Genomic DNA, 16,527 nt, shown 5'->3' with positions numbered 1-16,527 from the left:
ATCAATTTAGTGTTAATGAATGGACAGCATATATTAAGATGTCTTTGAATAGAAATATACATACAAAAAGTATGTATTGATTGTTTGACAAAAATTTTGTGACTGGAAGCCCTTAGGAACCTAAACCCGTATTTCTCCAGAAGCAGGTCTCTTGGCTAATGAATTTTCAGATGTCTTTGAGCAGGAAAGGCCAATATTTGGAGGGTCATAGAGTCCTGATTCTTCTGTAGTCATACCCTTTGAGAAGCTCTTTCTTCTTCAACTGATTCATTGTTTCCTAAGGAATACAGATCATACCTGAAATCATTTTGGAGAATTTGTTCTTTTTTTTTTTTTTTAATAGAGGCATGTTTTATTTATTTATTTGTTTGTTTGTTTTGTTTATAAAAGCACTGGGTACAGTCAGAAGCGCAGGAGGGTGAGAGAATTCACCAGAGCCAGAGCAGGGAGTAGAGCAGGCAGAAGGACCGAAGTACACTGCTGAGGGGAGCAGCGGGCGGCAGGGGAGGTCTGCGCGCCATGTGGGACCCTCCTCCGGTGGCCGGGAAGCAGCCGGGGATTGAACCAGCGCCGCAGAGGCCGCGGGCAGCTTCGCAACCCAGCGCTCTACCGCTGCACCACCGGGGAGGCCCTGGAGAATTTGTTCTTTAGTCAGCGGCTGTGCTCTTTGTACATTACTACTGTTTTATTTGAGTACTTCTGATATTCAGAAATATGGGAGAGAAAACATTAGGGGGACTAAAAATGTTTATAGTAACAGATTCAAAGAAATGTCAATAAAGCAGAAAAGAAGTGAATTAAACCCAGAGCTTATGCATGTTTACATTGAACTCTCCACGTACATTAATTTAAGTGGGATTAAGTTTGAGGTACTTGTCAACTTTTCTATACAACCTGATTTGGTGACACTTCCCTTATGAAAACCACTGATGTTTAATAGCCTCTCTCATCATTACTTTGTGCTACAACATTTTGAACTATGTACAAAAGTTTTTATCAAGCTATTTAGTGGATTTCCTGACTAAAAGCAATCCTTTAATTCTTTTAAATATTTTATGTTAGTTTAAGTTAAGTATACTAGTCTTTGTAGAGCAAAGACCAGAGATTTTAGGGAGCATTTTAAGCTTGCCATGTACTGTTTTTGGATGTTTAGCTGTGAATATATATTGGTTAATGACTAGAAAAGAATTAAGTAATCTTTAGAATTATGGTTTAGCGATAATTCTACTGAAAAGAGGACTATCTGTTAGTTTAAATAAACTTGCCCCAGGTCACACAATTCATGATTGGTGCCAGTGTGATTGAAACCAATTCCATGGACTGGTGTACTCTTGCACTCAAGTCCTAGGAATAAAGGCAGGCATGGATATTGTCTCCTAGCATTTAATTCTTGACCTCCAGGGCTATCTTTATTTTGTATTATATGATTATATTCCTGTCAGTCAGTGATGTCTGTTTTAGTCCCCATCTTTTATAATATATACACTGCAAAATATTCATGTAGCCACAGTAGGTTTTAATAAATATTTATTAAATTTACAAGTGAGTTAAAAATATTGTGTCATGAAAAAAAAATCAAATGGCAGGATTTTTAAATGCTCAGTCACATAAAAATGCACCTAACCAGGTTCATAATTCTGATTTTCACCGGGCTGAACATACTTGTTTTTAACTCCTCCTTTGAGAGAGAATTATCTATGAACAGTGTTAATTAAATTTAAGTAGTAATAATAAAATAATATTAATAAATAAAATATTAAATATGATTATAGCAAATTTTAAAATCATGTTCTTTGGACTCAGGACTCATCTTTTTATTCAAAATTCCTTTTGTTGATAGCACCAATTTTTTTATATATATATATTTTAAGGATTTATTTATTTATGCATACAAGAGCTGGGTTACAGGCCAGAGGTGTGGGGGGTGGTGAGAGGATTCACCAGAGACAGAGTAGGGAACAGAAACAGGCAGATCTACTGAAATACACTACTGAGGGGAGCAGTGGGCAAGACAGGAGAGGTCACCTCCCTGGCCTGGGATTGAACTCGTGCTGCAGTGGCTATGGATAGCTTCATCGTGCTGCGTCTTAACCCCTCATACCACCAGGGAGGCCCAGATAGCACCAATTTTTAGATGCTACTGGATTTTCACAATAATTAAAATTAATTTTTTAATGATCAATGCTACTTCACATTGTGTTTTAGCATCCCCTTTTAACATTTCCCCCCATGCAAAAAATAACGACTTTAGTATGGCTCCAAGTATAGAGATTTTGGATTATATTCTTTCTAAAAGCTTAGTAATTCATCCGATTGATTGTATTCATTGTATTTTAAAACTGCATTCCTATAGTCTTGGGAGAGGTTTTTTCTTTTTGTGGTAAAATAGATACAACATAACATTTACCATCCTAACCATTTTTTTAAGTATAGAGTTCACTAAGCATTAATTCAACATTCAAATATTTTTGCAATCAATCTCCAAAACTCTTTTCATACTGCAAAACTGAAAATCTAACCTAATCGATAACAATCCTCTTTCTCCTCCACCCTTCTACTCTCTGTCTCTCTGAATTTGACTGTTTACTCTGGGTTCCTTGCATGAGTAAAACCATTTCATACTTGCCTTTTTTACTCAGTGTAAAATCCTCAAGGTTCAGTCATGTTCTAGCCCATGAAAGGATTTCCTTCCTTTCTGAGACTGAATACTGTTCTATTGTATGTATACACCATATTTTGTTTATTCATTCATCCTTTGATAGACATTTGAATTGCTTCCACCTTTTGACAGTTGTTTATAAGGCTACTATGAACACGTGTGTGCAAGTATCTCTTCAAGTCCCTGTTTTCAATTTATTGGCTTTATATTCAGAATTGGGGTAGCTGGATCATATGGTAATTCTATTTTCTACTTCTTGGGAACATGAGAGAGTTTTATTGAAACTATTACTTAGAGAAATTTTAAGGTGTTTCATAGCATTTTACAGATACCTAGGGCATGCAGTAGATGATTTTATAATGTTAAATTTATTTGAAAATTTAGATTATAAAATAAAGGCAAAAGTATATGAATGGTCTGAAGTCTGCATGGCCCCTTGCTCCAGGGCTGGCTGCCGTTTTCTCTGAAAGCTCACCCCTTGCAATGACCCCAAAACTCTGCACTGGTTGGCAGTTTCAGAATGAGAGTGACCACTTTAGGTTACATTTAACTGAATCTAGTTCTTGCTAAATAGAAATCACTCAGCTTTCCCTTGCTCTAACCTGCCAATAATGCCATGAGCCCAAATTTAGTAATGAAATGTAATACTAATCCCTTCTGGCTAATCTTTATAGTTGTTCTTTCTTCTTCATGTTCTTTCTTCCCATGTCATTTAATATATCAGTTTCCAAAAAGTGTTCAGCACTTACTATCACTTTTATTGTATTCTCTAATGTATGTATGAATTCTGTTTACATTATGATAAACTTGCCACATTCATATATGGTTTATGCTCTGATTACCTTAAAGTCTGTAATAAATCACTGCCATCATTATCAAAACATATTTATTGTATGTGTAATTGTGCATAACACTGCTTTCAGGTCCCAGCTCTATGAACTGTGTCCATGACTGAACTCAAGAAGAAACTGCTTTTTCTTCTTTTGTTTTTATAAATCAATGAGTTTGGTATTCTTTTCACTTAAAGCTTAAGGTTACTGGCATAACATCAATGGACTTGATCCACGCTTAGCTTAAACAGCATTTATTTGTCTCCATTCTGTATATTCATTGATGAAATAATGAAATAGCTGGAGAAATTGTTACATAAATGACAGATATCTCAAAATTTCATTTGTGCTCATCAAAGGTAGATGAAGAAATGTAATTAACACCAATAGAGCAGATTTAGCATACTGGCATTGAAATTAACATTGATGCTATTAAAATGGAAAAATATGCTAATAAAGATAATTGTGGCCATTGGTAAGATATCTGGGATTGTTGTGGAGACAAAGCATTTCTGAATATCATAAATTCATGCATTTGAGGCACATTTTATTTTTCTTAACAATTTCTCAGTAAATGTGGTATTTTATAAGAATACAGTGTATATTTCTGCTGTGTTACTCCTAGTACCAGATGCATAACATTAATAAAAAATAATGTAATTTGTTTACTGTTGTTTTTAGAAAGCGAGTTCAATGCTAAAACATAGGTCCTTGAACATGCACTTTTCCGTAAAGCTTCATAGGCCAATAGTCTGACCTTAAATTGTTTATGAAAAGAGACAGAATTCCTCCATGTTATGTGAGCTGAGAGAAGTGGGTTGAGGTAAAAAAGACTCATCCAAACAAGTCATGCTACCTTGAAAAAGGGACACCGAGTGCTAATTCTAGAAAATAGTGGTCTTTCTACATGGAACTATGCCAACTCTGGGTAAATAATTTCATAGACTAGGAAGAAATATAATCCCATATTATCAGATTTTCCTTCAAAAAGAGATTTGTAACCTAAAACAGTAGACTATTTGTGGATAGTGTATGAATCCAGCTTCTTTATGAATAAAGTAATAGTTTTGTTGATGTACTCTGAAAACATTTACAGCTATGTTTCACAGCAAATTATATATTGCTCATGGCATATGTGGTCCAGATTTTTAAAGTATATATATATATTTCAATTTTATTGCCCACAGAATCACTACTTGCATTTTAATGTTCTTTTTTAGGCAACTAACTTCTGTTGATCTGAACCTTGTGGACACACTGTCTCTGGGAACTTTTGAAAAATCTCTTCTTATCTACAAAATAATGCATCTTTAAGTCATGGACAATTGTAGGGCTTTCCACATACATACTCACAAGAAGTACTCTCATTTCACATAAATAATTCTTCATATGACCATGTCGGTACTGTGGTGCTGAGAATATATAATAATTTTTCTATAGAAATTATTTCACCTCTTAATGAGATATATGTTCACATATTTTTACTGTTCAGATTGAAAGACATGACAATTGTGCCTATGACTACCTAGAAGTCCGAGATGGAACCAATGAAAATAGCCCCTTGATAGGGCGTTTCTGTGGTTATGATAAACCTGAAGATATACGATCTACCTCCAACACCTTGTGGATGAAGTTTGTTTCTGATGGAACTGTGAACAAGGCAGGATTTGCTGCCAATTTTTTCAAAGGTAACAAAAAGACTTAAAGGGTGAGCTTTTTATTTTGTCAGGGATAATTGTGATATTAGGTTTTGAGTTATAGTCGAATTCAAGTAAAGTTATGCAGAAAGTTGGAATATGTACTGTACATAAGGATACTGGGTGCTTTCTCAGGGAAAAAATTATTAAATAAACTGGAATTTAGAAGTGTCATATAGGATAGGAACTGCATTAGGATATTACACCATCTATTTTTTTAAACTTATTTTTTTTTAGGATTCATTTATTTATGCATACAAGAGCTGGGGTGTAGGCCAGAGGTGTGGGGGTGGGTGAGAGGGCACACCAGAGACAGAGAGGGGAGAAGAACAGGCAGATCCACTGAAATACACTGCTGAGGGTACCAGCGGACAAGGTAGGAGAGGTCTGCTGTGCCATGGGGTTTAGCTCCCTGGCAGGGTATTGAATTCGTGCTTCAGTGGCTGCTGATGGCTTCTTAGTGCTGAGATTTAGTGCTGAGAACCCCTTGTGCCACCACCGAGGCCCCACGCTATTTTTAATGAAATAATGATAATAGCACAACCCAGAAAGGGATAAAATATTTGCAGCATAGTCAATAAAGGATTCATTACCCAAGTGGGTTCATGACATGTAGTTCATCAGTTTACTTCCAGGTGGGAGTATTTCTAAACCATTACCTCCAGACTAGCATTCCAACATATTGGAAATAATTTATGGACACCTCATAAAATATTGTGATACTTAAAGTGCCTTTTTGACAAAGAATTATTAATTATAATTATTACTGATAATGAATTGCATTATTAAATTTTAGTTTATTTTTCTACCGCATATTTGTTGTGTTTTAATTGAGGCCAAATAGAAAGCTATTTTAATATACATAGGGCCTCTCTGGTGATGTAGCGGATTGAACCCAGCACTGTGAAGCTGCAGCATGGGTTCGATTCCCAGCCAGCCAGGGAGATACCCACATGGCACAGCAGACTTCTCCTGTCCTACCCACTGCTCCCCTCAGCAGACCTTTCAGTCTGTCTGCCTGTTCTGCTCCCTGCTCTGTCTCTGGTGAATCCTTTCACCCTTCCATGCCTCTGGCCTGTACCCCAGCTCTTGTATAAATAAATAAATCTATTTAAAAAAAGAAACTTATTTTAGTATAAATAGAAACATCAAACATGCATGTACAAAATCCATAGACATTTATATTAAGTGTCTCCTGTAGAATAACATTGCTTTTAAGATAAAACAATTTTTTTCCTATGCTGATTTTTATAGAATGTTTTTCCTGCATGTACTAGGAGGATATGTTAAGTGTACCTGCTTTAATTTTCTCTATATGTGATATTTTATAATAAAAGTAACATATTAGCAAGATACTTTCATGTGATGTCTGTTTGGTTGTCAAAAATCCTTACTGTTTTTGTGCAAAATTTCTCCAGAGGACTTTAGTTATCTATTTAGCTCACAGTAGTTTATTCCTAAAGAATGAGATGGTAGAGTACCCTATCATATACATTTTTAGAAAATAATATATATTTTCATATATTTTTAGGCTTCCACTTCCAATTAATGTTGTATATGTATTTACAAAAATATTGAATTATTACATTTTCTGGATCAACGTGTCCATATAAGAAACACCAAATATTTTAAATTTAAAGACATTGAAAGTCTCTGAGTTTTTTCCATTTAATTTGTTGTCACCATTATCCATTTCTTAAAAATGACACTGTTTAAAAAAACATTTCAGGTAGTTATGTTTTTTTAAGTAACTTCTTACTTAAAGAGATTTTTTACTTCTGTAAAATGTCTAGCTTTTAATAATTCCCATATGATTCTAATATAAGAAAATGTATTCTCTGAGATAAGGTGATCTCCAGTTGGCCCTGCAGTAGGTTTCCAGTCTTTCAGTGATGTGAATTCCTGCATGTCACCCACCTTGGACTTGTGAATCATCTGTGCTCTTTGTTGAAGGAATGAATTGACTCAGTTTTAGTCAGAACCACTACGCATCATACTTTGAAAAACATTTCCCGTGGGTAATACATAAGTAAAATACTCTAGCTGTTCCCCTACTCTTACCTTCTTTGTAGAGGAAGATGAGTGTGCCAAGCCTGACCATGGAGGCTGTGAGCAGCGGTGCCTGAACACTCTGGGCAGTTACCAGTGCGCCTGTGAGCCGGGCTATGAGCTGGGACCCGACAAGAGGACTTGTGAAGGTATAGAGGGGTTCCCCCCAGCTTCCCCTGCCTAAAGCCCCAGCCCCATTCCCTTCCTTCTGTCACTTAGTCTAGTTCTTTCTCTCTCCCTTTCTGCTGCCATCTTCCATTTCCTTTACTCTATAGTAGCCTCTTTCCTCAGCTATGTCACAGCAAATGTGAAATCTTCCTGAATTCTTGTTATAGAAACAATTCTTTCCTCCTTTGAGGTCCAGTTCACCTTATTTGTATGTGCATGGATGTCCATTTTTTTTCTTTTTTTTTTTAAAAGATTTATTTATTTATGCATGCAAGAGCTGGGGTACAGGCTAGAGATGCTGGGGGTAAGAGGATTCACCAGAGACAGAGTGGGGAACAGAACAGGCAGACTGACTGAAATACACTGCTGGGGGGAGCAGCGGGAGAGACAGGAGAGGTCTGCTGCGCCATGTGGGTAGCTCCCTGGCCATTCGGAGATCGAACTTGTGCTGCAGAGGCTGTGGATTGCTTCATAATTGCGCCACCAGGGAGGCCCCTACACCTATTTCTTCACCTCTCTAGTTGGATCACCTATTTCTATTTTAATCTCTACAGACAAAATTAATGTACTGATCTTTCTCTGTAATGTTTATTTCTCCTTTATTCCCCTCTGAAAATTTCTGCCATCATTGTCATAGAGCTGTAACCATTTAGCATTATTTATACTTATGTTTATACTAATTTGCTTTTGGTGTTTCCTATAAAAATGCACGCTCTCTAAAAATGAACTTATTGTTCTCTTCTTACTATACCTGTGATAGAGGACATGAGTGACATAGGTGGCAAAACTTTCTAGATTTTGAAGGAAGATGGATGAAATTTAAAGCTGATATGTTTGGGAAACCTAATAAGGAAACCTTCCTTACTAAGGGAAAACCTTTGCTTTTTCTTTCCTTCTAGCGGCTTGTGGTGGACTCCTTACCAAACTTAATGGCACCATAACCACCCCAGGCTGGCCCAAGGAATACCCACCTAATAAAAACTGTGTGTGGCAAGTGGTTGCACCAACTCAGTACAGGATTTCTATGAAGTTTGAGTTTTTTGAATTGGAGGGCAATGAAGTAAGTAAACAATAAATATACTTTTTTCCCATCATGGCTTGTGAATCGCCTAAGGCAAACTGGTAAATGGAAGGAGGAAAGGAAGGAAGGCATTAAATGACATTTTAGACTGCTTCTGTGAGATTGAAAGTTATCCAGAGGGAGTTTTATTCAGTGTATGAATATACAGAATTTCCTTGATTTATTAAAGAACTATGAACAAGTTACATCAGCTTCATGTCACATAGATTTTTCTAGAAAAAATAAACCAACATCCACTAGTTGAGTCATAACAAAAATATCCATTTGGGAGAACCTGGTATATTTTACTTGTGGAAATGTGTGTATTTTCATGAAATAAATAGTTTTTCATCATGAATGTGCTTATGGTTCACAAATAAGGAAAGATTAATTTTTTAACCTCATCAGAAGATGCATTTCATGGGCATTATTTTTCTTTTACAAAATATAGCTTATGCGGTAAAGGTGTAATTTCTTGACAGTGGACCACATTTCAACAAGTAAAATCAATGATGTGAGAGATCCTGTGTCAGAATACACACACACACCAAGTGCAACTGGAAGGTCAAGGCTAGAAATGAGAACTTTTAGAACTGTGGCCTGTAAAAGACTGGTCACGACTGGTTTGATCCAGAGAAAATGTAACAAAAGTTTGTTATATTTGCGTTTTCCTACTTTTTTGCTTTTCTTTTTCTAACTCCCATATCTTTTCTCTCTGCACTTTTTTCTGTGCTCATTTTAAAATGAATGTGATTCAGGCTTCTAAAAAAGATGAAGTTAACTCCATTATTTTGTCTTTGATATATTTTTATTGGACACTTGGAAGAAGTAAGAGAATAATTGTTAATATTTGTGAGCTTTAGGCCATAATTTTGTCTTTGTTCTTCCTCCCCTGACTTCTTTTGTTTTTAATTGCTTTTTTCTTACCTCTTAATACTGCCTGTAGTTTTCAAGACACTCCTGAGCATTTTTTAGTCTCTTACTAAGGCAAAAAGTCTCTTACAAAGGTAAAATAAAGTTGCTAACTTTTGGGTTCACTTAAAGGAAATTAAAGTCTGACGTGATTAACATATATTTCAGAGAATTATAGATTTTTTAGAGATCAATGGACCATTTAAAATTTTCTTTAAAAAATCATTTGTAGGCTTTATGATGGGAAAGACATATTTTATCCACATCATGAAATATTGTATTCCTTTTAGAATTATCTGAAATTTGGGGAAATATTGAAATGAAGAATATAATTTTTACAGTGTTTTCACAAAAATTTTCATAGGAGTCACTCATTTTTGCAAATGAGAATCTCCTCACCAGTCCTGATTTAGTGTGAAAGACTTCTATTTTCTAGTATTCCCTAAAAGTATTGTGGTGGAAATGACATTTTAATTCATTAATTGATAAGTATTTCTAAAAAAGGCTAGTTTATGTTCAGGAAGAAGCATGACAGATGATTTTACATAAATTGGGCACTGTGTTCCAAAAGTATTTTTCTTATGTCATGTTTCTGGTCACGGAAGGACCTTTTACAAACTCTGTAACATATCCCAGAATCACTCATTTAATACTGATGTGTCTGTGTAGAAAGGTATTATACAATTCTGTGTATTTTCATAGTTTGACAGCTTAGCTGTTTATAAAGACATAAGCAAAAACTCACAGAGAGAATGCTAAGTTAAAGTAAAATTTTGTTTTATGTGTTAAATAAGATGAATATCCCTAAGGAACATCAGTGCTAACCATTGTTAGCCGTGGCAGCCTTCTCCTACGCTATGTTGAAGCCTGTTCAACACAAAAGTTGCAACAATGTAGACAAAAAATGTCTTTAATTTTTCCTAGCAATATTTTGCTTATTTATCACCCTGTTAATTAATATCACAAGAACCAATAGTTTGAGTTGACGTATTGCAAAGTGCAAATTATGCCCCCTGGCTCAATCATACGCATTATTAAATCTCGCTAATTACACATTTATAGAATAAGGACATTCATACAAGATATGTTCTTTAGAAGGTGTACTGTCAGACCTTTGGAAAAGGGTTTTATGGCAACATGTGTTTGTGGCTATAAAATTGCTAAAGAATACCTGGCATTCACTTACCTTCTTCATTTTATTGTTAGTGCATTGCCTATAAATCAAGTTAGTATAAAGGACTACCTCCATTCTATTGACTAGAGTTCCTTTTTGTTTACAATCCTGTAGCAGAGTAGCTTCACAGTACCTAACAACTCAAAGAAATAAAAAAAAAAAAATCAGTCCTTTTAATAGGTGTGAAAGGCAAAGGGATCTTGTTCTTAGGTCCCAAGTGCCTGTCTCACTTTGAAAGTCTGTAATGGTGCTGATCTGATTAGAACATACTGTTTGTGGAGCTCAACACCAGACCAGGCCAAACTCCATTCTGTTGACCATGAAACTACCACAGATAATAAATAAAATCTTGGGCAAATTATATAAAATTTTGTGAATGTTAGGTTTCTCCTTTTTACAGTACAAAGGATCATTTCTATTGTTAATGGTTGTTTCATAGATTGAATTGTACCAACTTCAGTTTCATAGACTAGTTGTACCAGGAGATATTATTAAATAAGACAAAAACAATGGTTATTGTTGAATGCATTGAGGCACTACATGATGGTTCCTCTATCGTGCCTTGTAAAAATTAAAAACAAAATAGAGCACTGCTGCTCTTTTTGTGACCGTCAGCACTATCATCTTGACAAATATTCATCTCAGTTCTTCTTGCTGCATTTTTTTTTCTTTTTTCTGGAATAGATGTATGCTGTCAATGCATATAAAAAGTATACATTGATGTAAGTATCTCTTGGAAATATATTCAGAGTAAAATTCTTCTATCATCTATCTTTCATGCCTTCTGTCTCAAATTGAATCCCTTTTCTTGATCTTTTTTCCCTCTTTGTATCATCTGTGGTTTGATTATACCAAACATAAGTTTTCCAAAAACAATTATCATTGAATACTTCAAAATCCAGTAGCTACAATAACCATGTTTTTTTTTTTTTTAGGTTTGCAAATATGATTACGTGGAGATTTGGAGTGGTCTTTCCTCTGACTCTAAATTGCATGGCAAATTCTGTGGTGCTGAAATGCCAGACGTGATCACATCCCAGTTCAATAATATGAGGATTGAATTCAAATCTGATAACACTGTATCCAAGAAGGGCTTCAAAGCACATTTCTTCTCAGGTACCAGTATTCAGGTCCTGCATGTATATTTTATGAATTTTCAAGGTAGACTGGCTTTTATTGCATGTCAACTGTTCTTCACAGTTTTCTGTGTTATTTGGAAGTTTGTGGAATGCATGACCGTTTATCCTAAGTTCAAACATTTTTTTAATTTAAAGTTCAGATGTAGTAATAGAGCCACTGATACAATTAGATCTTATGTAAAATCTAATTAAATACAATAAAGGCTAGTACAAACAGCACAAAATTTTTATAACAAGATTTTAATATGACTTTACTCTTTATAAGTAGATGAGAATACTAATGGATTTCCAAAAAGTGGTGGATATTTTTCACAATAATTTATCTTGTTTTTGGAATGTGTGGTCATATTTTAACAATATATTTTTTATTCTTACAATTTGGCAACATGTTTCTTGCTCTTTTTATTAGTATATTGTCATTCTTATTAAATAGGTATTAAAGCCATATTTCCCTCCTCACTATAGAAATAACAGTAAAGACCTAGAAATATGAATATATTACAATTTTACTAAAACAATATATTATCAGATATATTTAATAGTTGAAGCTTCTGTATTTGGAATTCAATGTTTACTTTAACCAACTCAATGTAAAATTTCCTTTCTAAAGAGCTGAAAGGTCACCAAACATTAAAAAAAGACATAGAAACCTTATTTTCCCAATTTCAGAATCATGCTTTATAAAAATAATATTCTGCAACTTCAATTTTAGTATATATGCTGCCGAAGCAAACACTCTGCAACTTCAAATACATATAAAAATTGTAATAAACCTTAGTATAGCAATCTATTCTGTGTTTCAAACTGGCAAGCAATTTAAAGCAACTGAATTCCAATTATGCTTTAATATTAAGTAATTTGGATTGAGTTAATTCAAAGTCCATTTATCCCTGTCCCCATGTGTTTAAAATTAATGAGATTTACAATGCCCAGGGTTTGTTTGGGGTTTTCAGTGTAATTGAAGTTAATGGTTCACAAGCTCCATTGAGGTCCAAGTCACACACAAAACTGTCCCAAATACAATGGACTTGGTTTCCTTTGTCTTTTTCATTTCCTTTCCCCCTGATTTAACTGCCTTTTAAAAATTCTTTTAAGACATTCATTTAAGATTTATGCTATTCAAAGTAGTTTAAATGTCCTATCTCAGTGAAAGGAAGACTTTCTTAGGTTTCACCGCTTTATGTATATCTCATGTATTTTACAAATCTTGGGTGATTTACTGGTTAGAGATAAGACCTCTTATCTTAGAGATACCCAAACATTTTTTTCAAAATTGAAATTAAAAAGTGAATAAATGTTATAAGTTTAATAACATTCAGATCATTTTTATTTTACTTTAGTCATATGTCTTATTTAGTTATTCCTTTTTTAAATGGCGCATGCTACAGATAGACTGATGAGAGAGAGTTTAGTTAAGTAAAGGTTACCTAGCACATTTGAAATTCACTCTGATATTTATGGTCAGGAAAAACTTCCCAAATTATAAAGACATACTCTCTGGTTGTATCTTAGGAGTAATACTAAGAAATAGAGGACTTCTTCAATTCTGGTAACACAGATATGAAGGCATATGCAGAAGATGCTATTTTCTAGCACATAAGGGTATATAGTCTTTACTTCTATCTCTACACAGCTATGCTTTGTAACATTAACCAAACACCTCAGTAGACAGTACTATACAATCAGCCTATCATAGCTAACTTGCTGTAAATCATGTTCACTGGTACCACTAGAAGTCATCTCCATTTTTAAAAAAAATTACATCAATTAAGTGACCATATTTTATTTTCGAAGATTAATCTAGATGGTTTCATGGAATGTTAGCAGTTAAGTAAGCTAAACAATGAAGTCTAAGAAGAATTTACGCCCCATATTTTCATATTATAGCCACTATTTTTGAGAACTTATATGCAAGCATATATTATCTATTTAATAATCAAAATAATACTCTGATATTCTAATTGCTATATTTGCTTGACAGATGAGGCAGCTGAGGAGTTAAAAAATTGCTCAGTGACGTGAAGCATTTAAATTCTAATTTGTCTTGGTTCATCTTAACCCTAGAGCTGATCACGCCCTTTGCAAATGGCATTAGTAGTACGTTACACTCAACATACTTAGAACCTGAAAAACAACAGATATACTTTTTACTTCTTTATTAGATTTTTTTTATAAAGACCAAGATAATTATCATTAAGTATAAACTTTCAGTGTTTTCATTTAGATATGTTGAAAAGTCTTGGATCTTTTTCAGATTCCTATTTAAAATGCTATGATTCTAGATGAGTAATTAGATCTATTTCACATTGAATTTCCTGGGCATTTCTGCTAGCAAGGAAGATGTTTGCTTGGGAAAAGAAAAGATAGAAAACATATCGATTGGTGTGGTGCTATCAAGAGATATCAGCAGATAAGGAAATATGTAGCTAAATATCCTAATTATGATCATCTTATAGAATTATAATTTACAAAAGATCACCCACCTTTACAGTTTCAATTCACTTTAAAAACATTATTTTAGGGTAGTAGTAAGTCCTTCTGTGTAACATTATGCAATTGTGTGAAAAGCCAAATAATTTATTATATCTACATTTATTAGAAAGTGAGCATGTGAACTATAAGGATACAGTACTTCACAAATGAAAGTAAAGGATTTTTTTAATGTTATTCACTGTTGTAGTTTTGATATAAACACAATGGGTTTATTGTGATAAAATTTTTGGAATGAAATTTGGCAAAAGATCATGAGTCATTACAATGACTATTCTCTTTGCCTCATAAATCCCATTCTTGGGATCCTTTCATGAAGAAATATCTCAAAATCTGGAAGAAGGCTATCACTATAATGTGATGATTTCAGAAATTAGAAGCAATCTAATAATGTGACAGGAAAATGGTGAATAAGTTATTGTAAATGCACTTTGTCGTACTTTTTGTACACATAAAGGTGGTTTGATGTTTCCATGGTATGAAAATTGGATATGATAAAAATATTAATGGAATTCTAACTATAAAACTAACTGTGTACTATGCATGCAGCTATGCATGTGGGCAGAAACAAACTTGAAAGTGGTTATTATATAAAAATACCAAGAATGCTTGTCTTAAGGTACAAAGAGGGTACATTTTCTCTAGTTTCCTTCAGAGAATTTTTGTGTGATTTAAACACAAAAATAAAACTGTAGAACACCAGTTATCTCATATTTTAACTGTTATCAATATTTTTAGATTTGCAAATATTAGATTTTGATCTTTGAGAGTAAAGAAATTTTTAAATGCAACTAAATATTGATAAATATTAATACACATTAGTAATATTAATTTAAGTTTTTGAACTGAGTTAAATTTTGTAATTTTATTTTTTGTAGTTAATTTATATTATCTATAAGATTGAATAAATATGTTACTGTATTGTAACATTATAATATATGTTATATATTATACATTACATATAACATACAATACATAAATTATGTTATATACCTTATTATATGTGTTATAATAAATATGTTATTGTATTGTTAATGTATTATATACACTAATCAAAATATGTTTTGTGGTGACTTACTTAGTCTTTAATGATTCTGTTTTAAATAGTGTTCTAAAAATTTCAGAAGTGGCTATGAGTTCATGAAAACATAACAAGTTATATAATATGTCAAGCATTTTCCACATTCTTTTTCCAAGAACAATTATCAAGTAATTCAATAATAATAAGAAAAATATATTTAATAATATATGATTACTTATTTGGGAAGGAGTTATTTAAAAATAAGTTCTAGCTTTCTTGCAGTTGAGAGTTGCATAGAAAGAAAAATAGGAAATATATTTGAATTTTTAATGTATACAGTGAAATAAAATATTTATAGCCCAAAATACAATAGTTAATAATCATATAGAGTTTTGAGATAGTTTTACATAGAGCTTCTGATTTTAAACAAAAATCTCACAGACTTATGAAGTGGAATGGGATGGATGACACTAAAAACTTATTAATAGAATAATTACTATTTTTGTCACTTCCATGTTCATAAATGTAACAAACTGTTGCATATAAATCTTGATTAAAAATCATAAACTAGCATGAAAATGTTGTAACTTGACAATTTGGAAGATATTATACACTAGAAAATCTATGTGAGTCTCTACAAAAATAAAGTGTCAGGCTGTATTAATTCTAGGTACACTTAAAAATCATATTAAAGCAAATAAGGAATATCAAAGTAAGGTTCTTTGGACACTATATGTAATTATGTGTCTATTCAATTTTTTAGCTAATGTTGGAATCTGGTGACATAGCATTTTGAGACAATATCTAATCCAAGATATCACTGGTCTTTTCTTAGACTGAATGGAGTTTGTTATTGGAGTAACAGTAATGACTTACTTTATATGATGATAAAACCATTACTTTTATATGATACCATATTTGAATAGACATATACACATCTATGCAGGCATTTGTGATGTAGTTTGTTTATTATCAGTAGTGAAATGACCTGTATTCTACTCAGAACAAATTATTTTTCTTTAAGTGGGTTAAAGGAAATTATAGTAAGAGTGTGTGTGTGTAAAAATGGCAACATTTGGGAAATTTGGCATGCTTTTAAAAGCTGAATCGTAGCATTCACATTTGGGATGACAAATGAGTTTGGGTAATGAGAGTCGAGTATAGACATTTTACCTTCTTTAGGGAAGCCTAAACTAGTGAAGGGTCTCAATTATGACTTCTATGACAGCAAGAACAGAAATGGAAGAATAAACCTCATTTAATAAACCTCATAGATAAGTTAATGAGAATGTGATCTCTTGCTGGTATGTCAAGTATCTTGCTTAGTG

General features: G+C 33.3%; 1 protein-coding gene across 1 annotated transcript in view; it reads left to right on the top strand.

The window, feature by feature from the left end:
- The window catches only part of TLL1 (tolloid like 1), a gene marked incomplete at both ends in the record, with an annotated part of 170,903 nt that overhangs the window by 126,245 nt on the left and 28,131 nt on the right, over positions 1–16,527 (top strand). Inside the window, 4 exon segments of the mRNA XM_084232314.1 lie at positions 4,982–5,177; positions 7,259–7,384; positions 8,303–8,463; positions 11,485–11,665. Coding sequence (XP_084088440.1) covers positions 4,982–5,177; positions 7,259–7,384; positions 8,303–8,463; positions 11,485–11,665 — 664 coding nt within the window.

This window comes from Talpa europaea (genome assembly GCF_964194135.1).
Source record: "Talpa europaea genome assembly, chromosome: 4".
Classification (NCBI taxonomy): Eukaryota; Metazoa; Chordata; class Mammalia; order Eulipotyphla; family Talpidae; genus Talpa; species Talpa europaea.
Note: the sequence above shows the minus strand (reverse complement) of the source record. Positions and strands in the feature narration are given on the sequence as shown.